Source organism: Electrona antarctica, assembly GCF_951216825.1.
Source record: "Electrona antarctica genome assembly, chromosome: 8".
Classification (NCBI taxonomy): domain Eukaryota; kingdom Metazoa; phylum Chordata; class Actinopteri; order Myctophiformes; family Myctophidae; genus Electrona; species Electrona antarctica.
This window is the reverse complement of record NC_136789.1, coordinates 32,741,583-32,769,582: the sequence shown is the minus strand read 5'-3', so window position 1 is coordinate 32,769,582 and position 28,000 is coordinate 32,741,583. Positions and strand designations below refer to the sequence as shown.

Here is a 28,000-nt window from a genome sequence, read left to right as displayed (position 1 = left end):
CCTCTCTCCCAATTGAATCGCCCCCGCAGAACGAAAGCGTCTCAACATCATTGTCTCTCTGTCAGGGACCTGTCCTTCATAAAGATCATGTCTCTCCCTCCAACAGGGACCTGTCCTTCATTAAGATCATGTCTCTCTCCCTCCACCAGGGACCTGTCCTTCATTAAGATCATGTCTCTCTCCCTCCACCAGGGACCTGTCCTTCATAAAGATCATGTCTCTCTCCCTCCACCAGGGACCTGTCCTTCATAAAGATCATGTCTCTCTCCCTCCACCAGGGACCTGTCCTTCATTAAGATCATGTCTCTCTCCCTCCACCAGGGACCTGTCCTTCATAAAGATCATGTCTCTCTCCCTCCACCAGGGACCTGTCCTTCATAAAGATCATGTCTCTCTCCCTCCACCAGGGACCTGTCCTTCATAAAGATCATGTCTCTCTCTCCCTGTCAGGGACCTGTCCTTCATAAAGATCATGTCTCTCTCCCTCCACCAGGGACCTGTCCTTCATAAAGATCATGTCTCTCTCCCTGTCAGGGACATGTCCTTCATAAAGATCATGTCTCTCTCCCTCCACCAGGGACCTGTCCTTCATAAAGATCATGTCTCTCTCCCTCCACCAGGGACCTGTCCTTCATAAAGATCATGTCTCTCTCCCTCCACCAGGGACCTGTCCTTCATAAAGATCATGTCTCTCTCCCTCCACCAGGGACCTGTCCTTCATTAAGATCATGTCTCTCTCCCCGTCAGGGACCTGTCCTTCATAAAGATCATGGACGTGGGCCGCCGCTACCTGGTGAACCGCGTGTTGGACCACATCCAGAGCCGCATCGTCTACTACCTGATGAACATCCACATCACGCCGCGCTCCATCTACCTGTGTCGCCACGGAGAGAGCGAGCTCAACCTCAAGGGCTGCATCGGCGGCGACTCCGGCCTCTCTCCCCGGGGAAAAGAGGTAGGGCATTGTCCTGCATGCTCTTATGATGATGAAGGCGCTTAGCCGAAACGCGTTTGTGGTGTTTATGCCAATAATAAATAAAGTGGAAATGTGAGTACTTTGTCCTCCATTTATTGAAAACTTTGGATGTGCTACCTTTTTTGGATTTTAACCCATTTTGACCTGAGATCAGATTCTAAAAATGTCTTCTACATCCTGACAGTTTTCTGAAAAAGCTATGTTTCTATGTTCAGATCTGTTATTTTTCAATAGCTAAAGCATAACATAATGCTAACACCAAAAGGGGTTCCCGGCCAGAATATCGTTGTTGTCGGGGAGAAATCTCCATTGTTGTGTTTTTTCGTAAATGATTGCCCTACTTTGTCGACTCGTACCACAGCGTCACACAAAAGCATAAAAAGCAGCAGATTCACAAGCTCAAAGCATGGCTGGAATCGGCACGTTTTGAGCTTGTAGATCTGCTAGTTTTGCTGTTTTTGATTTTTTTTAATTTGAGCCATGAAAAGTAACACTTTTGGACATATGGACATTTCAGAGAAACCACAAATGAGGGTTTCATGACCAGAGTCGGTGCGTCAGATTTACCCCCAACTGGTGAGGGAAGCTGTAGGCTTTCTGTTCCCAGGATGAGGCCAATCATTTGGGCTTATCTTTCCTCCACTGACTTGGAGAATGGAGGAATCACCCCTCAAGGCCTTCTGCCACGGGAGGGGAAGCCTCTCCCCGAGGCTTCCTTTCTGCCCAGGTTTCTTTATTTAGGAGTTGGGGCACAACACAGACCGAATGCCCCATCTCAGCACCAGCCTCAGTGGCTTGGCTCGCTACTCATTAAGACTCCCAAATCGATTCCTGCTTGCGCCACTATTTTTGTGACAACCGCAAACAACTTTTGGCGGGCATTGATGCCGTCGTAATGGCTGATTTTACACTTGCTGAAAATAGCAGATCTACAAGCCCACAACGTGTCGCGCTGTAACGTGTTGTGAGCTTGTAGATCTGCTATTTTCAGCATGCAACTAATTGTAAAATGATTTATACTGGATCTCTTGTCCACTAGTCCCTTCCTAACATTTTAGTCTACTTTTTATTTGTTGACGAAATTGTCAGTATATTTAGTCGTATAGTTAGTCTTAGTTTTAGTCGTCATAGCTCAGTTTCCATTTAGTTTTCGTCAGTGGAAAAAGGTAGTCGACGAACATTTTTCGTCTTGGTTTTATAGTCGACGAAAACAACACTCACTGCTGGCAGATACTGTTGGGCGGATGATTTCTCCTGCCAGCGTGCGGTCACTGACCTGTCCACTCTCCACTGACCTGTCCACTGACCTGTCCACTGACCTGTCCACTCTCCACTGACCTGTCCACTCTCCACTGACCTGTCCACTGACCTGTCCACTGACCTGTCCACTGTCCACTGACCTGTCCACTGACCTGTCCACTGACCTGTCCACTGTCCACTGACCTGTCCACTGACCTGTCCACTGACCTGTCCACTGACCTCTCCACTGACCTGTCCACTGACCTGTCCACTGACCTGTCCACTGACCTCTCCACTGACCTGTCCACTGACCTGTCCACTGACCTATCCACTGACCTGGTCACTGACCTATCCACTGACCTGTCCACTGACCTGTCCACTGACCTGTCCACTGACCTGTCCACTGACCTATCCACTGACCTGTCCACTGACCTGGTCACTGACCTGTCCACTCTCCACTGACCTGTCCACTGACCTGTCCACTGACCTGTCCACTGACCTGGTCACTGACCTGTCCACTCTCCACTGACCTGTCCACTGACCTGTCCACTGACCTGTCCACTGACCTGTCCACTGACCTGTCCACTCTCCACTGACCTGTCCACTGACCTATCCACTGACCTGTCCACTCTCCACTGACCTGTCCACTCTCCACTGACCTGTCCACTCTCCACTGACCTGTCCACTGACCTGTCCACTGACCTGTCCACTGACCTGTCCACTGACCTGTCCACTCTCCACTGATCTGTCCACTCTCCACTGACCTGTCCACTCTCCGGTCAGTTTGCCAGGGCGCTGGGCGAGTTCATCCGCGCGCAGGGCATCAGCGACCTGAAGGTGTGGACCAGTCAGATGAAGAGGACCATCCAGACCGCCGAGGCCGTCAACGTGCCGTACGAACAGTGGAAGGTCCTCAACGAGATCGACGCAGTAAGTCAGACCCGATCGGCCGGTGTGTGTGTGTGTGTGTGTGTGTGTGTGTGTGTGTGTGTGTGTGTGTGTGTGTGTGTGTGTGTGTGTGTGTGTGTGTGTGTGTGTGTGTGTGTGTGTGTGTGTGTGTGTGTGTGTGTGTGTGTGTGTGCGTGTGCACTGACGACGGCCTTCTGGCTTCACATGCTGCTCCCACCAACTAGGGCACACAAACAATTGCGCTTAACGATTTGTTAGAGTTATTATTTATGTGCGCGTATTATGTACGCGTGTCGAGGCTACTTGCCCCCATCCTCGACATCCTTGCATGCAAAGGCTAAAATATGTCATTTATTATTATACATAATTATGTAGACTATATGTATACTAATGTATACTGTTTTCATACGTTTCATTGCACAGATCCCACTGAGCATGTTTTGGTCTAATAGACGTCTAATATTCGTCTAAAGGGCCGTCTAAAAATGCGATTAAAAAACGTCTAAAAATGAAAGTTTTTTAGACGTCTATTCTAAGATTAGACGTTGATTAGCGGTTGTTTAAACGTCTATATATAGACGGTCTATATATAGACGTTTAAACAGCGTCTAATCAACGTCTAATCTAAGAATAGACGTCTAAAAAACATTCATTTTTAGACGTTTTAATCCCATTTTTAGACGCACGTCTAATAGCCGGCTATTGCTCAGTGGGATCTTCTACTGTCGGATTCAGGCGGATTGTTTACTTCTGATCCTTGATGATATGGGGCTCCGTTTTCCTCACCGCTAAACCCCTTATCCCTAAACTTCTTTGCCTTTTTTTTACTATTTTGAAAAACATTTTTGAATAGTTCAACCAGCCAATCTACATTGACACGTTGTGAGCTGGTAGACTGGCCATTTTAACTATTCAAAAATGTTTTGCAAAAAAGTTTAAAAAAAAGTAAAGGCAAAGAAGTTTAGGGTTTTTAGGGTTTAGCGGTGAGGAAAAGGGAGCCCATGATATCTACTTCTATGCATTTCCTGTATTGTTCCTTGTGTTGTTCTTGCTTAATCCAGACAATCACTCTGTCTGGATTAACCCATTTTGACCTCGGAACGATTCTACAAAAATGTCTTCTAAATGCTGACAGTTATCTGAAAAACCCATGTTTCTATGTCAGTGGTTCTCAAACAGTTTCATGTCAAGAACCCCCAAAGATATATGTATTTGCCCGCCGACCCCCATCTGAAAATATGTTGTTCCAGGGACACTCCCAGAAGCAAAGATTTGAGTTAAAAACGTTGACTCAGTCTGTAATATATATTCAAAGATTTGCGCCACATTTTCACGATTTTTCAAAAATAGCAGACCTACAAGCTCGTAGATCTTGTAGATCTGCTATTTTTCAATGAAATAGCTAAAGTATAACGTAATGCTTAAAACATCAAAAGGGGTTCCCACCCAAAATGGATTAAGAGCGTCTGCTAAATGCCTATGATTGTATATTGAAAACTGTGTGTGTGTCTTCCCGTCAGGGTGTGTGTTGTACCTATAAACTGTGTGTGTGTGTGTGTGTGTGTCCTCCCTCAGGGTGTGTGTGAGGAGATGATGTATGAGGAGATCCAGGGTCACTTTCCTCTGGAGTTCGCCCTGAGGGACCAGGACAAATATCGCTACCGCTACCCCAAAGGAGAGGTCAGGAATCTGATTGGTTTTTCATTTTTGTTTTTCTATTTGTTGTTGTTGTGTGGTGGCGATGCAATGACGCATCGGGCCTTCTCTCTCTGTCTCTCTGTCTCTCTCTGTCTCTCTCTCTCTCTCTCTCTCTAGGTGCGTTTCCATAAAGCCGTTTTTTTGCGCATTAAGGCTCTTGCGCAAAATCTCCTGGATGGAAACACATCAAAGTGCGAATAAGTCTCCATTTTTCGCAAAAACACTTTTTCGCTTGGAGGTTGCGGATTTAGGCTTTTTCGAAAAAAGGGAAATGCGCAAATAGTGTATGGAAACACTTGCGGAAAAGGTTTTTAATTAGAAAGCATTGAACTCGCATTATATCGCTTTTGAACAGTTGGAAAATAAAATAAAACAACGATGGGGAGGCAGTGGAGTGAACGGTGCATGGGAGGGGGTGATGTTGTGGATACATATGTCCCAATTTACTACTACCCGACCTGTCCGATTAATAATTGTGTAGTGTGTTCAAAGATCCCATATGAAGTCTGAATCCTCCCGAGTTGATCAGGGCGCTCCGATCATTTTGTTATCTGGATCGCTACTGTATGGATGCAACACACACACACACACACACACACACACACACACACACACACATGCATACGCACACACGCACACAAACACGTGGACTACGAGTAGTGTAGTAGACTAAACTTGTATATAACCTAGCTGCCTGTGTCCCTGCAGGCTATTCGATTTCGATCCATGCATATGCTTCATCTATTCTTATATATTTATATTCATTGCATAAGATAAGCAACCTAAACGTGTAGGCTATATGCTATATAGCCGATGAAACAAGTTATTCACAACTGTTTGCAGCTGCAATCAATAAATGTACAGTATAAACGACCAGTATGCTGTTGCTCCAATCGAGTCCCGCGACATATAGGCTATACATGCCGAATATATTAAGACAAGCATTACACACCAAATCGTTCTTTGTACGTTCTTTGACTGTAGGTGTCGTCAATACTGTGAAAGCAGAAGACGGTCGGTCAGCCGCTGACCAGGGATCAGATTACAGCGCAGTATATGCGTCCCGTCCGTTAAACTGAGAGCACACAAACAGCGCATCAAATCAATGGTGTGAACATCGATTAGGACTACTTTACATGAGCCTCACGTTACTGGCAAAACAGTGCAACCTAATGCATATTTCATGAACTTATGTCATATGCGCATTTTATCAGTTTAATGGAAACACCGACAATTCGCTTTTCTTTTTTCGACTTAATGAACATACGCTTCCTTTTTTCGCAAAGGCTTAATGGAACCGCACCTAGTGTCTCTCTCTGTCTCTCTCTCTCTCTCTCTCTCTCTCTGTCTCTCTCTCTCTCTCTGTCTCTCTCTCTCTCTCTCTCTCTCTCTCTACCGTGGATGTTTTGCAAGACAACCTGTCTGGTCTGCCACGTTGAGCTCCTTTAACCCATATTGACCTGGAAGGATTCTACAAAATGTCTTCTAAATGTCTTCTAAATGTCTTCTAAATGTCTTCTAAATGTCTTCTAAATCCTGACAGTTCTCTGAACAACCCTATGTTTCTATGTCGGTGGTTCTCAAACATTTTCATGTCAAGGACCCCCAAGATTATATGTAATTGGCCGCCGACCCCCGTCTGAAAATATGTTATTCCAGGAACCCCTCAGAAGCAAAGATTTGAATTTAAAAAACATTCGCTCTGAAAGAATATATATTCAAAGATTTGTGCCACATTTTCACGATTTTTCAAAACATACCACTCGGTGGCGTGCTATGAGCTTGTAGATCTGCTATTTTTCAATAGCTAAAGCATAACCTAATCCTTAAAACGACCTAAAGGGGTTCCCGTCATGAATGTGTTAAGCTGATCTGTATGACGAGCAGACACCACATCCCAGGTGGCTAATGGCCACTTACGCTCCGCTAATGATCCCAGCGTGAATAAGCTGCCTCTCTCTTCCCAGACCGATATGGCTAAATACCAGCGTGGTAAATAAGTAAAGCCTTCACTCATGGTCTGTCTGACGAGCTTGTGTTCTCTGCTGGCCCCTCGGGGGCAGGTCGTTTAATAATGTGTGCCTGGATGGATTCCCTGTGGTGCGTTCGTTGTGTTCCCATCTTCACTCCCATCTCATTACCTCCTCCTCGTTAATTCCCGCACGGAAAGATTGATAGGGTCATTAGTTTGTGTGCTCCGGACCCCCCCCCCCCCCCCCCCCCCCCGACTCAACACAGGCCCCACTGTCCTGTTACTGTAGCTGTACTGTGTGTGTGTGTGTGTGTGTGTGTGTGTGTGTGTGTGTGTGTGTGTGTGTGTGTGTGTGTGTGTGTGTGTGTGTGTGTGTGTGTGTGTGTGTGTGTGTGTGTGTGTGTGTGTGTGTGTGTGTGTGTGTCACATGCTGCTCCCACCAACTAGGGCACACAAACAATTGCGCTTAACGATTTGTTAGAGTTATTATTTAATAAAAATGTCAATAATTTCTTGGTATATTTCAGTTATTTGTCACATCTATCTGCCCTGTGCTTTTTTGAGTGGTGTAAACCACTCCAACAACTGGCTTTGTTAGTTTACGTGTCCACGTGTTTGTTCGTACCCAAAAAATGAGCATGTTTGCTATGGTCACTCAGTTCACACGGGTGTGATTTCATTACGTCAGATATTACGTCAGACCACAGCTGATCAGGCTATATAATGCCTTACACCACTCAGTTCACACGGGTGTGATTTTTTTTATTACGAAGCCTAAAAAAGCCAACGGAAATATAATTTCTGTTCATAACGTTCCAATTTCCAAAGGGAACCCTTTTTTGTAACCCTTCCCTTCTGGACGGGAACCCCTCTTGGGGTTCTGTACAGTATCCATCCATCCATCTTCAACCGCTTATCCGTAGTCGAGTCGCGGGGGCAACAGCTCCACCAGAGTGCTCCAGACTTCCCTCTCCAGAGCAACATTAGTGACTTCCTCCTGGGGGATTCCGAGACGTTCCAAGGCCAGTGAGTCGATGTATTTCCTCCAACTGCGCCTTGGTCTGCCCCGGGTTCTCCTCCCAGTGGGACGTGCGTCGAGGACCTCCCTAGGGAGGCGCCCGAGAGGCATCCTAACCAGATGCCCCGGGGTCTCCTCCCAGTGGGACGTGCGTCGAGGACCTCCCTAGGGAGGCGCCCGAGAGGCATCCTAACCTGATGCCCGAACCACTGCCCGAACCTTTCCAGGCGAAGGAGCAGCGGTTCTACTCCGAGTCTCTCTCGTGTGACTGAACTTCTCACCCTATCCCTATCTCTAAGGGAGATGCCAGCCACCCGTAGAAGAAAACTCACTTCGGCCGCTTGTATTCGCGACCTTATTCTGTACAGTATGTACAGTATAAAAAAATTACAAAAACATTATGCTGCTATATGAATATTTGAAGTTTTTCAGAACATTTAGGTCAGAATTTAGAAGGCGTTTTTAGAATCTGCCTCAGGCCTAAATGGGTTAAATATGTAATGGTGACAGTCCTTAATGCTGTGCTCTGGTTTCCAACTCTTTCTTCCTCCAGTCTTACGAGGAGGACCCGGTCCTGGTGATGCTGTGCTCTGGTTTCTAACCGTTCCCCCTGCCCCCCCCCCCCCCCCTCTCCCCCCCAGTCGTACGAGGACCTGGTCCAGCGTCTGGAGCCGGTCATCATGGAGCTGGAGAGACAGGAGAACGTTCTGGTCATCTGTCACCAGGCCGTCATGCGCTGCCTGCTGGCCTACTTCCTGGACAAGTCTGCAGGTCCGTCCATCACGATGAGCACTGAAACCTTCTTATATCTCTTATGTTTGCACTTTTGATGTTGCTTCGTAAATTAATGTCCTATTTGGTCAAACTACAGCGTCACACAAAACGTGTTTTATTTTATTTTTTAATAACAAAGGTGTTTGCCTTCATGCATAAGTGAAATCTTACAGACATATTTTGTCAGCAAATAAACCCGTACTTATTTTGATACCAATAACTGTTGAATTTTGGACTTTTAGGCTCGATTCATACTCTTATTTTAGAGCCGAATAAAAGTGGGTTCGGCTCTGTAGAGCCTACAATGTGACGTCATTTGAGGTTCGGGGGGGGGGGGGGGGGGGGGGGGGGGGGGGGGGGGTACCGTCCTAAAGTCGGCTCTTCGGTGCTACTGAAAATCTCTGACGAGCCGAAATCATTTCGGCACTACAGCGGTAAAATAGGAGTATGAATCGGCCCTTACTTTTAACAGGGTGTTTCTACATTGATTAACCTGATGCGTTTTGCTTCCCAACAGAAGAGCTGCCCTACCTGAAGTGCCCACTGCACACTGTGCTGAAGCTGACGCCAGTGGCCTACGGTGAGACCGCCAGCCTGACGCCACTTCACCACCCCTGGCATCCCTTGGGGAAAAGTCTTTGAAATTCTTTTTACATTCTTTTGAAAATAGTGGCTAAGTGTTTAACCCATTCTGGGCGGGAACCTCTTTTGTTTTTTTAACTAAGCATTATGTTCTACTTTAGCTATTGAATAATAGCAGATCTACAAGCTCATAGCGCGGCACCGAGTGCTGCGCTACGAGCTTGTAGGTCTGCTATTTGTTTTAAATCGTGAAATCTTTGAATATATATTCTTTCAGAGCGAACATTTTTAACTCAAATCTTTGCTTCTGGGGGAGGTCCCTGGAACAACATATTTTCAGATGGGGGTCGGCGGCCAATTACATATATTTTTGGGGGTCCAAGACATGAAATATTGAGCACCACTGATATAGAAACATAGGTATTTCAGAAAACTGTCAGCATTTAGAAGACGTTTTTAAAAATTCGACGTCAGGCATAAATGGGTCAATGCTCCTCCTGTCGAAGTCACTGTCCACAGTATAAAAGCTGTGGTTGTTCTGCCGTCTGAACTAATAATAAATACTATGTTTTTCTGTGGCCTCATCAGGCTGCAAGGTGGAATCCATCTGCCTAAACGTGGAAGCGGTGAACACTCACAGGGACCGACCAGAGGTAGGTATACGGACACACGCATACCTTACACTAGGGCATTCACTTCTACTCATTTTTACTAGTTGACTAGTTGCCTAGTTTACTAGTCAACTAGTTGTTTAACTACCTATTATGTAAAACTTTTTTTTTCTTTTTTTTTAAATAAATATTTGTACATTTATAAACTGTGTACATTGGTGACTATAACTATAATCTACCTGATCTTGAGGCCTACAAAATCGGGGGGGAAAAACGAGTCAACTAGTACCAACAAGGTCGACTAGTGGATTTACTAGTCGACTAGTAAACTAGTCACCGCTTAACCCATTTTGGGCGGGAACCCCTTTTGGTGTTAGCATTATGTTATGCTTTAGCTATTGAAAAATAGCAGATCTACAAGCTCATAGCGCGCCACCGAGGGGCGCGCTACGAGCTTGTAGGTCTGCTATTTTTGAAAAATCAAAGAACCACTGACATAGAAACATAGCTTTTTCAGAAAACTGTCAGGATGTAGAAGACATTTTTAGAATCTGATCTCAGGTCAAAATGGGTTAAGCAACTAGTGGACTAGTTGCTTAATGCCGACCCACAGATGGGTCCCGACCCGCTGTTTGGGAAACAGTGCTGTACACCATAGGTTGGACGTTGTGAAGTCTCGCGTTGCCAGACTATTTTCAAACGCTTCCGTCATACAGTCTGGAGCAACGGAAGCTCTGATCATGAGTAAAATATAAATGCTTCCGTCATACAGTCTGGAGCAACGGAAGCTCTGATCACGAGTAAAATATAAATGCTTCCGTCACACAGTCTGGAGCAACGGAAGCTCTGATCATGAGTAAAATATAAATGCTTCCGTCATACAGTCTGGAGCAACGGAAGCTCTGATCACGAGTAAAATATAAATGCTTCCGTCACACAGTCTGGAGCAACGGAAGCTCTGATCATGAGTAAAATATAAATGCTTCCGTCACACAGTCTGGAGCAACGGAAGCTCTGATCACGAGTAAAATATAAATGCTTCCGTCACACAGTCTGGAGCAACGGAAGCTCTGATCACGAGTAAAATATAAATGCTTCCGTCACACAGTCTGGAGCAACGGAAGCTCTGATCATGAGTAAAATATAAATGCTTCCGTCATACAGTCTGGAGCAACGGAAGCTCTGATCACGAGTAAAATATAAATGCTTCCATCATACAGTCTGGAGCAACGGAAGCTCTGATCATGAGTAAAATATAAACGCTTCCGTCATACAGTCTGGAGCAACGGAAGCTCTGATCATGAGTCAAATATAAATGCTTCCATCATACAGTCTGGAGCAACGGAAGCTCTGATCACGAGTAAAATATAAATGCTTCCGTCATACAGTCTGGAGCAACGGAAGCTCTGATCATGAGCAAGCCATAAAGCGGAAGTGGAGCCTCCTCCCACTTCTGTTTCGTCTTTACAGTCACACAAATGTATCCTAATATAAATAGAAATCATCTAAGCATATACAGTATAGCTTGCTGCTTAGCAGAAATGGAAATAAAATCCAAAAATCAAATATAAAGATATTTTTTAATATATTTTCGTGAAGCGAAAGGGCAGCTCCCTTGCTCTGATTTTTGGTAGGTGTAGTTCCAGAGTCCAGACTACAGTATCTAGCATTGGGAGATTGTGGAATAGTTGTCTTGGCTACGCGAGACTAAACATTGTAAGGAAGGAGGTTAGGAGGGAGGAGGTAAGGAAGGAGGTCACAGATTGTCCAAAACACTCAGGCCAGATGAGTAGATGATACCCGTCGTTGTTTCAAGTGTAACACTTGCATTTGAAGAGGATTTTAAATAACAGTGTAATGATAACAACGAGCTGAGAGTAGGTGTTTACAGTGTGTTTAACTAACCCCGTTTGAGGGAGGTTATGTTTTATTACAAAGCATGGACGGGAAGAACAACTGTTTGCTCAATGCATTTAATTTTCAACGACACACCCTTTAGTTACACACGCCTCAAAGTGGAACTGTGTAAATATTGTGTTGTATTAGGGAGCAATATGTCTTTGTACTTCTCTGTGACATGTACTGTACTGTACTGTACTGTACTGTACTGTACTGTACTGTACTGTACTGTACTGTACTGTACTGTACTGTACTGTGTGGCAATGAAACGCTTGATGTTTATTGCAGCTCATTTCCAACTGAGCTCAAACACAAACATGGCATGATTTATGACTCTGAACAACATGCAGGTGATCAATGTGATCATTGTGATCATTGTGATCATTGATCACAGGGTGATCATTGCACGTGATCAGGATGTGTGTATTGCCGAGCTCCTTCTCGGGGGCCCGGCTCATTAAAGGATGTTCTGGTGTGTGTTGTTGTGGTTGAGAAATTTGATCTGGAATGAAACGGATCCCCTTTGATAGCCGGTGCAAATAACACTAATAAATAATAGATCTGGGCCTGCATGCAGTTCTAAGAGTAATGTTTTCTTCTTCTCATCAGTATTATGTCATCAGTATGATGTCATCAGTATTATGTCATCAGTATGATGTCATCAGTATTATGTCATCAGTATTATGTCATCAGTATGATGTCATCAGTATTATGTCATCGGTATGATGTCATCAGTATTATGTCATCAGTATTATGCCACTGCTAAACAGGAAGGCGGCTGATGGCAACGTGTTGGCAGTCACTATGTCTAAAACCTGGAAGCTAGTTAGCCATGGGTTCCCTCGCCAAGAGTTCTATTACACCCTTGAAAAATATTTTTTTAAATATAATGAAAAAACGATTAATTGTAGAAATTTGTAAATCAAATATTAAAAAAGAAGGGTTCAAAAGAAGGTTCAATTTGTGGATATAATTCGACCGAAAGCTGCTAATGAGTGTATTTTGTTAATTTATCCAAAACCCAATGCAAAAAAATGCCATTGGAAATCTGCCATAAAAAGAGGTAACTTCCGGTTAAACCCATGGCGGAGGTAACTTCCGGTTAAACCCATGGCGGAGGTAACTTCCGGTTAAACCCATGGCGGAGGACGTAACTTCCGGTTAAGCCAACCTCAACGAGATCAACCTGTGTGAGAATTCATTAAAACAATGAATCATCCCATGACATTGAAACATGCTGCTGCACCCTCTTCATTAATCCATTCTTGGTGTTTTAAACGCAATTGAAAAATAGCAGATCTACAAGCTCATAGCGCGGCACCGAGTGGTGCGCTACGAGCTTGTAGGTCTGCTATTTTTTAAAAGTCATTAAAATGTGGTGTGCAAATCTTTGAATATATAGTTATAGAGTTATAGAGTTTTTAAGTCCATTTTTTGCTTCTTGGGTGGGTCCCTGGAGCAACAGATTTTCAGATGGGGGTCTGCAGCCAAATACAGATAATTCTGGGGGTCCTTGACATGAAAAAGGTTGAGCACCACTGACACAGAAACATAGGGTTTTTCAAAAAAACTGTGTAGGATTTAGAAGACCTTTGTAGAATCGTCCTCAGGTCAAAATGGGTTAATATCTTGACGGATGCAGCAGCAAAACGTGTGTATCCCATTTATATGTTTCATCCCCTGACCTTTGTCTCTTTTATCGTTTTATCGAACAGAACGTTAACGTGTCGCGGATATCAGAGGAGGCTTTGGTAACGGTGCCAGCTCACCTGTGATACAGGGTCCCCCGGGTCACCCGCTCTCACCCCGTTTCCAACCCACCTGTGAGTCAGGGTGACCCCCACCCCCTTCACCCACTCACACCCGGTGCCCACCCTGTGACACCCGCCAACCCCCCCCCCCCCCCCCCCCCCTTACCCACTCACACCCGGTGCCCACCTGTGCCCCCCTCCCCCCCCCCTCTTCACCCAGTCTCACCCAGTGCCAACCTCACCAGTGAGACAGGTGACCCCGTTCCCTCCTGGTCCCAACCAGAGCCATAGAGTAAGACAGAGTTACGACATCTCTGTTCACTTCATGGGGCTTCAGTCCAATGGCGGCTCCTCTCCTACATAGACTTCGTGTTGGCGAAGAGCATGGCGAACAGTGACAAAGACCTGGACCGGAAGTTGGCAGAATGCACTGGACTCATCAGGCAACAGCCCAGCTTAAATAATCTTAAATTGCTTTATTTTAGATCATTTCTTAGTAATAGTACGACATAAACATTACAGAGACTTTAGCCGTCACTGTACAATACTTGGCAGTTGGCATGTTGCACACATGCCTAAAAGTTAAGATTTTTCTTTTTTTGGAGCGATAGATGAAATTAGGCTGACAGGAAATGGGGAGAGAGATGGGGGGGGTGACACGCAGTAAAGGCCGTCGGGATCGGGAGTCGAACCCGCGGCACACTGCCAGACTGGATTACCAGCCAGCCACCCCGGGCCACACATGCCTAAAATTGCTGATATTTGCGCCGCCCTCGTTGAAAACAATGTATTTCAAACTCCAGCTTGTCCCTCTCCATCCAGGCTGCATGGACAGAGCTCGAGCGCTCAGTTTTCTGCCCCTTCAATGTCGTAACTCTGTCAGTCAGGGCGGGAACCCCTTTTGGTGTTTTAACTAAGCATTATGTTATACTTTAGCTATTGAAAAATAGCAGATCTACAAGCTCGTAGCGCGCCACCGAGTGGCGCGATACGAGCTTGTAGGTCTGTTATTTTTGAAAAATCGTGAAAATGCGACACAAATCTTTGAATATATATTCTTTCAGAGCGAACGTTTTTTTTATTTCAACGTCAGGTCTAAATGGGTTACTCTATGGCTCTGGTGCCAACCTACCAGTGAGACAGGGTTGCCCTTCACCCACTCACGTCTAACCCACTGCACCCCCACCAAGCAGTTTGCCCAATTCTTCTCATTTTCTTCAAGAACTTTACAATGTGATGATAATCAATCAACTGGAATTCAGTTAAATTGTGACACGTAGCCATATTACCTCTGGTTTGTTTATCATAACAGTTCTTTTGTTTTGGGGAGAACTGTATGAAACGCAGATGAATGATTAGTGAATCGTTGGGACTGAATGTGAAGCAAAGTAAAGCCATGAATCCCTTTGTTCTAATCGATTTGCTTCATGTTGATCATATTTGTCTGTGTATTTGTTTTTGTATGTTATTATTGGTACAAGTCAGAAAACGTACAAATCTGTCTTACTGTGAGTAGCGTCGTGCTACATAGATCAGGTTTGCCTTGCCTTTTGACATACTTTTGCACAAGAAATCTTTTTTTTCTTTTTTTTGTAAGTGACTTTTTGACAACCGTAATTAGTTACATGACAACTGTATCTATCTATCTATCTATCTATAGCCATAATGTGTAGACGATCCTGGAAACCCAGAAGCACTTTGTTTGTTTTGTTTAACATGCAGAATAATGTGGAGGTCTCCATCGCAGGGGAACAGTGTTGAGTTTCATTTAGTTTAGTCAATCTTTTGACTAACGTTAACATTTAGTTCCAGTCATATTTTAGTCATCTGAAATGTTTTAGTGTTAGTCTAGTTTTTAGTCGAATAAATATCAATAGATCTTGGTCGATTAAATCTACAGTTAATTTAGTTGTTTTGGCCGTGCCTTGATGGTATCGCGATGGTTGGCAGTGACGGACTATACCGTGTACTGTGCATTCATGGCCGGGGAACTCAACTGGCATAATCGCTGAAATGGGAGCAAAATGGAAATACTAGCGAGGTTCTTTGCTTCATATCATTCCTCAGAACGAACTGTCGTTTCCTTTTATAACAATGTTTACTGTTCTCTTTGAATAAACTTCACTTGATTAGTGATGCTTGCATTCATGCATATTAATGTGCCACAGTTTTTGTCGTGCTTTATTTTGCCCATGAGAACATTAGCATTCTAGATCTAAAAGTTATGATCTTGGTGATTGATGAGACTAATTGTTGTTTGTACCGATTACTAGATAGGAATATTTGTCCTTACTTACTGCCTCCCCCTGGCCAGCCGGGGCGCCTGATGGAGGGGAAAGGAACTGGTTGGAATAACGTGTTCCTTCCACGCGCTACGTCCAACCAGGGAAACTCCCCCCTGTCAGGTGTAAAGGAGCAACTTGGACACTCATGCTCGAAGGAAGCATGAGTTCAAGTCCGTTGCTCTCCCCAGGTTGGTGGAGGGTGTGTAGAGCCCAGGATCACAATAGATAATTGACACGGGTGAAAAATGGGTTACAAAATCGTGGGATAAAACATATTAAAAATACAGGGGTAATACTTATGGGCTATTGGGAGGACTTCCAGTCCCGTGATGAACCAACTCACATACTAATAGATCTCAAGAGGACTTCTCCCTCGCTTATCAACCACACATTATCCACTGTTAATTGTATAATTAACTGTATAATTAATTATCTCTTTGCTCCGTCTGTGCTCTGCACACTGAGTGCATACATAACATTCCCCCCCCCCCCCCCATCTCATTCATATGCATTGCAAAGCTATCACTAGTGGGAACAATGATCAATCACAGCTATTCATCATCAGGCACAAAATGTTTTTCTTTTTTTTTGCTTCGTGTGAAAATACTGGCAATCTACAACACGGCACACGCATGACATTCAAACTACACCTAATTTGTGTGATGATGCATTTTTCCATTTTAAAAGAAGGTTCTTCTGTTTTTAATATTAAAAGGCAACGCTCACATTTATGACTATATGCAAACTTAATCTACAGCTTTACCGCTACTACAAAGCATAATACTGTGTTTAATGCAACACAGCACAGTTAGGACAGCCATCAATAATGCCCGTCATCAACGTAATCTCAAAGTTTGTGTCCCCTTTTCGATTAGCCTGGAAACCAGACGACTCTGCCAGAGCAAACAAATTAAAATTTAAAAAAGTGATATTGGTCTGGCCATGTCAAGCTACTAGTATATTGTTGCTGTCGGGAGGAAACCTCATAACTAATTTTTTGAGGTTTTTTGATTTTTCTTTGGCATAAATCAGTGCTATTGAACACCCTTTACGTCTGTGTGTTGTTTAGAACATATTGAACCAATGGAAAGTAGTAAAAAGTGCTTTGGACAAAACTCCATTGGACCCTCAAAATGTCTGCTAAAGCAACTGCCTCCACCACCTCTCCCCCTCTCATGGAAGTAATTGACAATATATAAAGTTACAACACCAACTTTGATGAGGCTGTATTGCTTTGTTTTAAAAATATAAGGTTTTCTTAATTTCCTGAAAAATGAACATTTTGGAGTTCTGAGGTTTCCTCCTGACAGCAGAGATATTCTGTGTGATTAAAGTGTTACACTTTTCATTTTAAACTTGTTGTGAGGCTTTATCTTCGTATTCCTGCCATGCATGTACACAGTGTGCATGTACACAGTGTGCATGTACAGTGTGCATGTACACAGTGTGCATGTACAGTGTGCATGTACAGTGTGCGCCGTAGATCTAAAGAAAAGGAAGAAGAAAAAAAAACTGGGTGTGACACACAGCTGTGTTCCTCTTTTCAGAACGTAAACGTCCATCGAACGACGGAAGCTGCCTTGCAGACTGTCCCAGCTCACTGGTGACCTGGCTGGCTTCATAGAGACGGTCCCAGCTCACTGGTGACCTGGCTGGCTTCATAGAGACGGTCCCAGCTCACTGGTGACCTGGCTGGCTTCATAGAGACGGTCCCAGCTCACTGGTGACCTGGCTGGCTTCATAGAGACGGTCCCAGCTCACTGGTGACCTGGCTGGCTTCATAGAGACGGTCCCAGCTCACTGGTGACCTGGCTTCATAGAGACGGTCCCAGCTCACTGGTGACCTGGCTTCATAGAGACGGTCCCAGCTCACTGGTGACCTGGCTGGCTTCATTGAGACGGTCCCAGCTCACTGGTGACCTGGCTGGCTTCATAGAGACGGTCCCAGCTCACTGGTGACCTGGCTTCTGTACGCTAAAAAGCAGCATAATGTACGTACGACGTGTGTTTGAAGCCGGACCACTCTCCCTACGCTCTGCCTCTCAGTCAGAGAAACCTGCCTTGGTCCCATTTCACCCAAACCAATGTGCACTAACTATACCCACTCACACCCAAGTGTCTGCCTCACTCCCACCTCCTCCTCCAGAACACAATCTCCTTTTGTGTATAAACCACTTAAGCCCTATTATCTATTACGCTAGCGCCACCAGGAGGCCACAACCTGACCTGCCCTGGTGGAGACCTGTGCCCCGAGGGGCACTTTATCTAGTCTATATATGCTTCGTTGACCGAAGTGAAGTCTACTACGCCTACGCCAGTCTTTACTAGGCCGCCTCCCTGACCTCGTACTCTGCTCTACAACCAAATCTCTTCACCAGAAATAGGCTACAAGTACAATCTCGCAACAATGCGTTTGCAAGCTTGTATAGGTTGCCTAGTTTCACTGAATGTTGGCCCCCGGAATAGGGACACGACTAGGGTTCATGTGGTTAAATCAGTACTCTGCAGTAGTAGCCTGTGGATATCCTGAATTAATTGTCGGGTCTGAGTATCCATAATTGAGAGTTCCAGAGTTATCTTATTATTGCCAGTACACAATATAGCTACTGTAGACCCGGCTATGTTGAATGGGAATGTGTGTCTTGCACAGAGGGGTCGTGGTTTAATCCCTAATAACTCCCGTTACTGTATATAGTTTGGGTTTTTCCGTGTGTTGATATTCATGTGAAGCAGTGGTGTGCACAGATAGACACTAGGTGGTGCTAGAGGACCTGCCCTTTGCCCTCTGGACAGCAATGTACCCTTTTGGAGAAAAAAAAAGGAGAAAATAAAGTTTGTTTGTACACTGTACAGTATGTGGACCATGGTGACATTAATCACTGTACAGTATGTGGACCATGGTGACATTAATCACTGTACAGTATGTGGACCATGGTGACATTAATCACTGTACAGTATGTGGACCATGGTGACATTAATCACTGTACAGTATGTGGACCATGGTGACATTAATCACTGTACAGTATGTGGACCATGGTGACATTAATCACTGTACAGTATGTGGACCATGGTGACATTAATCACTGTACAGTATGTGGACCATGGTGACATTAATCACTGTACAGTATGTGGACCATGGTGACATTAATCACTGTACAGTATGTGGACCATGGTGACATTAATCACTGTACAGTATGTGGACCATGGTGACATTAATCACTGTACAGTATGTGGACCATGGTGACATTAATCACTGTACAGTATGTGGACCATGGTGACATTAATCACTGTACAGTATGTGGACCATGGTGACATTAATCACTGTACAGTATGTGGACCATGGTGACATTAATCAATTATTGATAAAAAGCTTCCAATATATTATTTATGCCCCAAAATCTATAAATCTCACACTATTAAGGCAACCGGCCGGTTCCACTCGCTGCACAAGGTGCCCTTATTGTATTAAGGCAACCGGCCGGTTCCACGCGCTGCACAAGGTGCCCTATTAAGGCAACCGGCCGGTTCCACGCGCTGCACAAGGTGCCCTATTAAGGCAACCGGCCGGTTCCACGCGCTGCACAAGGTGCCCTATTAAGGCAACCGGCCGGTTCCACGCGCTGCACAAGGTGCCCTATTAAGGCAACCGGCCGGTTCCACGCGCTGCACAAGGTGCCCTATTAAGGCAACCGGCCGGTTCCACGCGCTGCACAAGGTGCCCTATTAAGGCAACCGGCCGGTTCCACGCGCTGCACAAGGTGCCCTATTAAGGCAACCGGCCGGTTCCACGCGCTGCACAAGGTGCCCTATTAAGGCAACCGGCCGGTTCCACGCGCTGCACAAGGTGCCCTATTAAGGCAACCGGCCGGTTCCACGCGCTGCACAAGGTGCCCTATTAAGGCAACCGGCCGGTTCCACGCGCTGCACAAGGTGCCCTATTAAGGCAACCGGCCGGTTCCACGCGCTGCACAAGGTGCCCTATTAAGGCAACCGGCCGGTTCCACGCGCTGCACAAGGTGCCCTATTAAGGCAACCGGCCGGTTCCACGCGCTGCACAAGGTGCCCTATTAAGGCAACCGGCCGGTTCCACACGCTGCACAAGGTGCCCTATTAACGCAACCGGCCGGTTCCACGCGCTGCACAAGGTGCCCTATTAAGGCAACCGGCCGGTTCCACGCGCTGCACAAGGTGCCCTATTAACGCAACCGGCCGGTTCCACACGCTGCACAAGGTGCCCTTTTTCCACTTGAGCACCTAAATGTCTGTGCACGCCACTGATGTGAAGTGAACTACTGTATAATACTGAAGATTAATTAATTAATGTGTTCAGTATTATTATTAACTGTGTGACTTATCATCACAACCCTGTGATTTTACTGTACGTTTGATGTGCTACTGTATTGAGAAATTAACGTTTTATATATATATGCATATTATGACGACTTGACCGGTATATTATGTGCAATTTTGATGTTTCATACCTTATTATAAAACGCGTATCTATTGTGTGGTGATTCAGTGGTACGAAACATAGATTAGCTCGTTATTTTCCTGCTGATTTCCAATATGGCCAAATGTAATTCATTCATATGGAATGAATGAATGAATATGGACGCTAAAAAAAGATGTTTTTTAAAGATACCTGACATCTGCGACTGATAATGCCAATTCCAAATGTTCAAATTGAATCTTGCACTCCACAGTATTTATCAATTTGTAAGAACCCAAGGCATTTGGAACGCAGAAATTTAACATTTCTCAAAGCGGTCTGTTATTTGAGGTTTTACTCCACAAGCCAAACAAGCTGCAATCTAATAAAATCGTGTTATTTTTTTTATACATAAATGTGCTATCGCTGTCTTTGTCAATTCACTGTTCATCTGCCTGCAAATAAGGTACAGCAAATGGTGATAATTACCTTTTCCAATAAACTGTAATCTTTGACAAAAAGAATGCAATAGATGTTTTATTCTGATTACCGGTAACCACATGTGAATTTGCAGATCGTCTATTTTTGCAAATTGATTAAAATTGGTAATTTTATTTTGTAGTCAATTTTGTTGGATTAACTGTTGCACCCCTAGACAATACCCCCCAGACAGCAGAATCAATTCCCTCAGGAGGCTAATCAAAACAATTAACCCATTTTGGGTGGGAATATGCTTTAGCTATTGAAAAATAGCAGATCTACAAGCTCATAGTGGCGCGCTACGAGCTTGTAGGTCTGCTATTTTTGAAAAATCGAACGACTGACATAGAAACATAGCTTTTTCAGAAAACTGTCAGGATGTAGAAGACATTTTTAGAATCTGATCTCAGGTCAGAATGGGTTAAGGTGTGGCAACTATTTCCGTTAATAGTTTTAAATAAATGTTAAATGGCTCTAAATTCTGATAATCACTCAGGTGTCTCCGTCTCTTCACCCATTTTGGACTGAGGTCGATTTAAAAAAGAAAAGGCTTCTGAATTTTAACAGTTTTCTGAAAAACTATGTTTCGATGTCAGTGGTGCTCGACCTTTTTCATGTCAAGGACCTCCAGAATTATCTGTATTTTGCCACTGAAAATATGTTGTTCCAGGGACACCCCAAAAGCAAAGATGAGTTAAAAATGTCGTTCTGAAAGAATATATATTCAAAGATTTGCACCACATTTTTAAGATTGTCAAAAATAGCACCGAGTGCCGCGCTACAAGCTTGTAGGTCTGCTATTTTTGACAATGTAGATCTGCTATTTTTCAATAGCTAAAGTATAACAGAATGCTTAAAACACCAAAAGGGGTTCCGGCCCAAAATGGGTTAAACATAATACCAGTATGCATTTTCAGGTCAGGATACCAATTTCATCCATTGAGGATAGAGAACTCAGACAGGATGCAAATCATTGGAGAGACGGGGAGACTCCCGTTACTGAACACCCGATAACAAAGTTATTAACAAAGTTTTAACCCCTCAAAGAAATAACTATTTCAGTCACCAATATAACCCAGATAACATTCATAAGTCATCACAGGTTGGACGGAATTGCATTTCAGCCATTTGAATATGCATCAAAGTGCTTTGTCATGTCTGTAGACCACAGTGGTTCACACATGACTACCTTTTTGGCTGAGCCTGGGAGTCGATGGTCGCTGATGGGGCGCATAGTTTGTGAGGTTAGGCAGTTTCTGTGAGGTTATATATATATATATATATATAACCCCACCCTACTAGTAGTAGCCGGCGCTGTAAAACAAGCGCCCCATCATCAGCACCCATGGAATCCCAGGCTCAGCAAAAAGAGAGACTCCCGCTTCACAGTCACTGCTTCCTGTTCAGAGCACCTGAAACAACAGCGTTTCCCTGTAGACGCTAACATACAACGACTAAAGGCTGACGTCAAATGAAGAAAGAAGTTAGTCAAACGTGGAACAAATACTGACACGGATAGAAACAGAAAAATAACGACTACGGACAAATTATCTAAATATAAACAATCGTGTTTTATTTTGTCATTTGACCATTCCCTGTAATTATGTTCTTAGTCTAGTCTACAGAACACTCGCGTCTCGATTCGGGGCATGGCGTGATAGACCAACATTTGGCAAAAAGAAACAACAAAAGAAACCGGTCGAAAATAGCAGATCTACGCTCACAATGTGGTGCGTTGGGTCAGCTATTTTCACTATTTGACATAAAACCAAATACATGATAGGGTAGGTTTACTGGTTAATGGTGGTTAAAGGGGCGTTGGTATTTAGTTTGATAAATGCCCACGCACACATGATGTTCCACCCATGAAACACGGGCATCCTGAACGCGTCATTCCAAAGCCTATGTGAGTTGTGCGAGGACATGCTGTGAATGGGCCAGTAGCCACTTTGAGTGGCAGGCCTCCGTCGCGGTCAGAAACTATACCTTTAGGCGAGAGGCACGTCCGCGTTGGCCACAGAAGAGGGGGCGTGGTTATATAAGCACAACCCGTATAGGCTTTGGAATGTCGCATCCTGAGAACAGTTTGATTTTATACATTTTATAAAACGTCAAATGAAAACCATGAAACCGGCAACAGTACATTAATTAAAGACATGCATACACGGAATGTATAAAAGCAACACAGGCCAAAGAATTAGCTACGAAACATTCTCTATCTATGCCCCTGTAATCATGGTTATCAACATGATTCATACTTTTTTTTTTTTTTTAAGGACCCGCCTTGGTTTGGGGATTTGTTCTACGTGACAGAAAAAAAATGAAACCGGGAAATATTTCATTATATACACAACCATTTAATATCCATGACTACAGGGAAATGCTCGAGAGATGCTAAGTGCATCCGTCACCGGATTGGTCTCCATCTATAGTTTGTCGTTGCTGATTGGCTGTTCACTCCTATACGTCTCCGTCACTGCGTGCTGAATGGTTGGCCCCCGTTGAGAAACTGGTGCTCGCGGTGGAACGACCGAAGGACACCCTTTTTTCCATCAGAACTGCAAGGAGAAGAAGAAGGACCACGTCAAAGATCTAGTTGTCATTCTAGCAGGCTCTTTCACTACTGTACGAACTTCCCTACAGTTAATTATCGAGGTAGATGCCTGCGGGGACATACAAGCCTTTGGTTTAGGCCTGACCTCAAAATTAAAAAAAAATCTTCTAAATCCTTTTAGGATTTAGAAGATTTTTCAAAAATAGCAGACCTACAAGCTCGTAGCGCGCCACTCGGTGGCGCGCTATGAGCTTGTAGATCTGCTATTTTTCCAATAGCTAAATTATAACATAATGTTTAAAACACAAAAAGGGGTTCCCGCCCAAAATGGGTTAAATGTACTAAAAATGCAAGTTTATGGCACCCTTTTGACATGTCACAATTATTACATAACTGTCTAAATCCCAATTATCTGAGATAATAGCAATTATTTCCTCATAATCTTTTCCATCAGCTATTTCCGCTATCATTTTTGTTCCAGCTTTTTTAAGTATCAAAATAATGAATGCCAGTAAGTAATTTCTTGTATATTTCAGTTATTTGTCAGATCTGCCCTGTGCATTGTTTGCTCACCAGGCAAACAGAAATGTATTCTTTATTCCAATGTCCATTTGGTTCCTAACTATCATTTAGCCGTGGACCCCCTGAAACTCCCTCGAGGTCCCCTGGGGGTCCCCGGATCCCACTGCTGTAGCTTACGTTCTTCAGGAACTCTTCGGCGACTATACGGGCCCTGGCGTTGACGGACAGCTTCATCTCGCTGATCTCCTTGTCGATCTCCTCCATGAAGTTGATGACAAAGTCCACCAGCTTGTGCTTGTACATCTGCTCTGTGTGGAAGTTGGTGATGAGGAAGCTGATGTCGTAGCCCTGAGTCACAACGGAAGAGACGAGAAGCCATGATTCAAAGATTATAATTACTACACACTAGAATCTTAAATTAGCTTTTACACAGTTTTTTTATTCAATCAAGTAATGTACAAGGCACATTTACCAACAACTACATTAGGTAGGTACAGCTAGGCATGTAATGATATATCGCAAATCAATTAAAAATCGATTCAAACTGGGGACAATTTAAATCGTGATTAAAAAGAACGAAAATACTGGATTTGTTTAAGAAAGAAAAAAGAATCTGTCATTTATCTGGAAAATTATTTTGTGTTAAAGAAATGAACATAAATTACGTACTTTATTTTTATTTTTTATGATACCTAAAATAAACAGTCACATCACAGCCTTCTTCCTTCTTCCAACTCATCTCTGGCCTGCATATTGGTTCCTCTTTTAGTAAAGAACAAGTGCCTGAACTGAAGCCTCCACTGGTATTGTGGATCAATCGCTCACCTCTACAGGTTTCCTCCTCAGAATGAAGAAATTCTCCGCTCTCATCATCATGAAGCGCATGAACTTGTGGCACAGGATCTTCTCGATCTCGTCAGCCTAAAGTAATTAATTAACAGTCAGAACATGTACCAGAACACTTTTTACACATTCTGTAGGGCCTACAATTGCAGGAGAAGAGACATTTGTAAATGATATGCAAGCTTGTACATCTGCCATTTTTTGGAAAATTGTGAAAATGTGTGCAAATCATTGAATATATATATATTTTAAGTGAACATTGTGGGTGGCTGGGTGCGCTCAGACATTCACACTAAGCTCACTGGTGTGCCCTCTTGTTGTTCCGTTAATTCAGTGCACTCTGTGGTTTGTCCTTCGAAGACGCTGCGCCTGCGCCCTGGGTGTGCCCGCACTAACCGACCCTACTCAGAAGTCGGGGTTCCCCAGTGAGAGTGTGCCACTGCAGTGTATCGAGCGCTCCCCAGTGAGAGTGTGCCACTGCAGTGTATCGAGCGCTCCCCAGTGAGAGTGTGCCACTGCAGTGTATCGAGCGCTCCCCGGGGGCGAAAGCTCAGCTAGCTAAGGCAAGTGTTCATCATTCACCTAAGCCCATGTTTTAACCTTGTGGCAGGAAACCACAAGGTGGAATCAGTATTATGAATGAATGGGTACTTTCTTATTCCGCCTTGTGGCTTCCTGCCTGATGACTACAAATCAGTGACTTACAACATGACGTAAACGACCATCAGCTCCAGACCGGTTCACATGGCAATTTTGGAACACAGACCAGGCTTTTCCTCCGAGGTGGAAAGCCTGGTGACGCGAGGTTAGGTTAACTCCACTGACCTGCTTGACAGCAATGCTGACCCTAACAGAGTTGATGGAGCCCTCGATGAGAACCTTCTCCTTCTCATTGCGGCTGACCACCACAGGCTGGAGCAGCAGCTCCTTGCTGCTCCTGGAACAAACCAAAAAGATAGTTTCATGACATATCTTCACACATGACTTAAAACAGTCTTTATTAACCTAGTGTCCCTATTCTTCTGGGCATGTCATAACAGCCCAACTTCGGCAAAAAATAGCAGATCTACAAGCACACAACATGATGTCACGCTGCACTATACCATTGCCGTGGCGTGCACCGTCGTGTGCATGTCGATACATCCAGCGTTGGTCAATTTGAACGAGAGAAAGAAATAATTCCATGGAGGAAAGGTTTTTTTTGCAACGCCAGGGATAGAGGGTATGCACATGATGCGGCGTGACATACCCGCAGGTTATGTGGGAACGCCCTACAGTACCGAGTGGCAAAAAACAACAACTATGTTCTGGCACCCCATACATTACATCCAAACAGAAAAGTCCTATCTGGTCGCATTAAACGACATTAAACTCACTTTGCCACTCACTTTATGCATGCGCATACCCTCTATAATATAAATACCAATGCAGAAAACTAAACGACAATACACTATATGCAATCGAATCGCTTGAGACATATTGCTGCGTTCACACGGGCAGACGCAAAGCTACACAGCATATTTGTAGCTTTGTATCTTTGTATCTGAAGTTGGAACCAGCTCAACGTTTCTGTAGTTTTGTAGCTTTTGCAGAGCTACAAATCAAATGTCGGATGCATCTTTGCATCTTCATGTAGCCGACTGTTCCATTGACAATGAATGGTAGACTATCTTTGCGTCTGCACGTGTGTGAACACACCATTAGATACCTGATGCTTTATGAAAGAGCCTCCACAAGTCCCTACTGGCCAGGTGTAAAATATATATGCAGCCCTGCCCACACATGTCACGCTTCTGAATGTTTCAACAAGTCACTGCATGTGCTGCGCCAGAGACTGGGATCATCAGTACTTCTCAAAAGTGAGGGGTCCAGGGAGTGTGGGACCCTCTGCGTTCCTTTTTTGTGGGGGGGGGGCGGGGGGGCTACTAAACTAAGAGTATATTTGGCTGCTTTTGTACACTCAAGGGTTATTTACATTCTGGGCCTCAAACACAGTACAGTCAACAGTGCGGTCCAATTTCCCCTGAAGGGCCCCTGGCCCTGGGCCACGGCTCCACTGGCTAATTTGGCCCTGGGTCGGACTGGGCACTGCTTCAAACCAGACGTACCTGACCTCCACCTCAGGCTTGTTGTGTCTCTCCACCACCTGGGAGGAGAAGTTCTCCAGGCATAGCGCCGCCTGCAGGGTGGCCCTCACAGCGTTTAGGTACGGGCGCAGTGTCGCTGTCTACATAGACAACAAGCCAGGAAAATGTTTCAATATCAATAGAATAAATAAACCAATGCATGCTGGAACCATTGCAGAATAAACAAACCAGAGAAGTTTCAGTTCCAGTTTCAGTTTTAGTGTAATAACGAATAATAACCCAACCTATCATAGGCTACTCGTCGTGAGATCGACGGATGGATGGCCAGCTATAATCTCATCTCTGTGGTTATAGTATAGTTAGTGGATCTATTATTATAGGGTTAGCCGTAGATCTTTTGATAAAAGCAGGACAGTAAGTATACCCTTTTCGGGACCCTTTTGGTTACCTTTTCTGTATTTGGGACGTCGGTACCGACGTCCCAAATACAGAAAAGGTAACCAAAAGGGTCCCGAAAAGGGGAACTAACTTAAACCAAGGGTCCCGAAAGGAAAGGGCTAGATGGTGATGGACACTCAGCAAATGTAATTTAAACGAGAGTGATGATCCATCATCGTTCGATCAGCTGAGACTCTGAGAGCTACAGTAGGATAGGATGCCCTGCGTCGTTCGCCTCCGATATGGCACAAATAATAATAATAATACAACCATATACCGATAAACATACCGCCCACTGGTTGAAAACACTGACTCGGTTTAACCTATAGGTGGTGTTCGAATCGAAGCTATAAATAAAATCAATGACTAGTCGATCTGTTTGAGATTAATAATAATAAATGATCATCATCACATACCATTTTGCTGCTGCTGTACAAGGCGGAAGTTCCTCTGCCACGCCTGGGACTTCTCTTCCGTGAATGTCCACAGAGCTGGAGGTGCGCTCCATATGAGGCACCTCTGGGCCCGGGAGGGGAGGGGTTACATCTGCAGGCAGGCAGGCAGGCAGGCACCGAGCTGATTGATTGATTGATTGATTGATTGATTGATTGATTGATTGATTGATTTAAATTTGTATTCACACAGTAGAATGTGTACATTTCAACGAAAGTACGGGTCAAAAACTCAATACAAAAACTGCTAGGATAAAACCAGAAAAAGCACTAAGACTTGTTTACATCAGGGTCCTGCATTTTCAATTCATTAGAACATTTAAAAACGTACATAACAGCTAACAATATATTTGAAGTGTTATTACACCTTTACTTTTTTTTAAATAAATGGATGTATGGATGTATGGATGGATGGATGTATGGATGGATGTATGGATGGATGGATGTATCTTGTATCCCCGATGAGCGGAGCATACAGTGC

The 28,000-nt window shown here is 44.3% G+C and overlaps 2 protein-coding genes across 5 annotated transcripts in view; one reads left to right on the top strand and one right to left on the bottom strand.

Moving 5' to 3' along the window:
* The window catches only part of pfkfb4a (6-phosphofructo-2-kinase/fructose-2,6-biphosphatase 4a), a 49,060-nt gene extending 30,521 nt beyond the window's left edge, over window positions 1–18,539 (top strand). For 2 of the 4 annotated variants that reach the window (XM_079508814.1, XM_079508811.1), the window contains exons 8-14: window positions 748–955; window positions 2,999–3,145; window positions 4,700–4,804; window positions 8,454–8,583; window positions 9,104–9,166; window positions 9,757–9,821; window positions 13,394–15,591. In XM_079508814.1, coding sequence (XP_079364940.1) covers window positions 748–955; window positions 2,999–3,145; window positions 4,700–4,804; window positions 8,454–8,583; window positions 9,104–9,166; window positions 9,757–9,821; window positions 13,394–13,453 — 778 coding nt within the window. In that variant the 3' untranslated portion in view covers window positions 13,454–15,591. Of the gene's footprint in view, window positions 1–747; window positions 956–2,998; window positions 3,146–4,699; window positions 4,805–8,453; window positions 8,584–9,103; window positions 9,167–9,756; window positions 9,822–13,393; window positions 15,592–17,261 lie in introns of those variants that run through there. The other 2 variants (XM_079508812.1, XM_079508813.1) reach the window with 2 other exon arrangements.
* A 4,295-nt stretch (window positions 18,540–22,834) lies between these two features.
* On the bottom strand, window positions 22,835–27,578 carry arpc4l (actin related protein 2/3 complex, subunit 4, like). Its single transcript, XM_079508818.1, has 6 exons — window positions 27,484–27,578; window positions 26,651–26,769; window positions 25,368–25,479; window positions 24,525–24,620; window positions 23,877–24,047; window positions 22,835–23,181 (listed from the first exon to the last, which is right to left on the bottom strand). Exons 1-6 carry the CDS (start codon window positions 27,484–27,486, stop codon window positions 23,176–23,178), a joined length of 507 nt encoding a protein of 168 aa, XP_079364944.1. The 5' UTR covers window positions 27,487–27,578; the 3' UTR covers window positions 22,835–23,175.
* Between the last annotated feature and the right edge of the window lie 422 nt (window positions 27,579–28,000).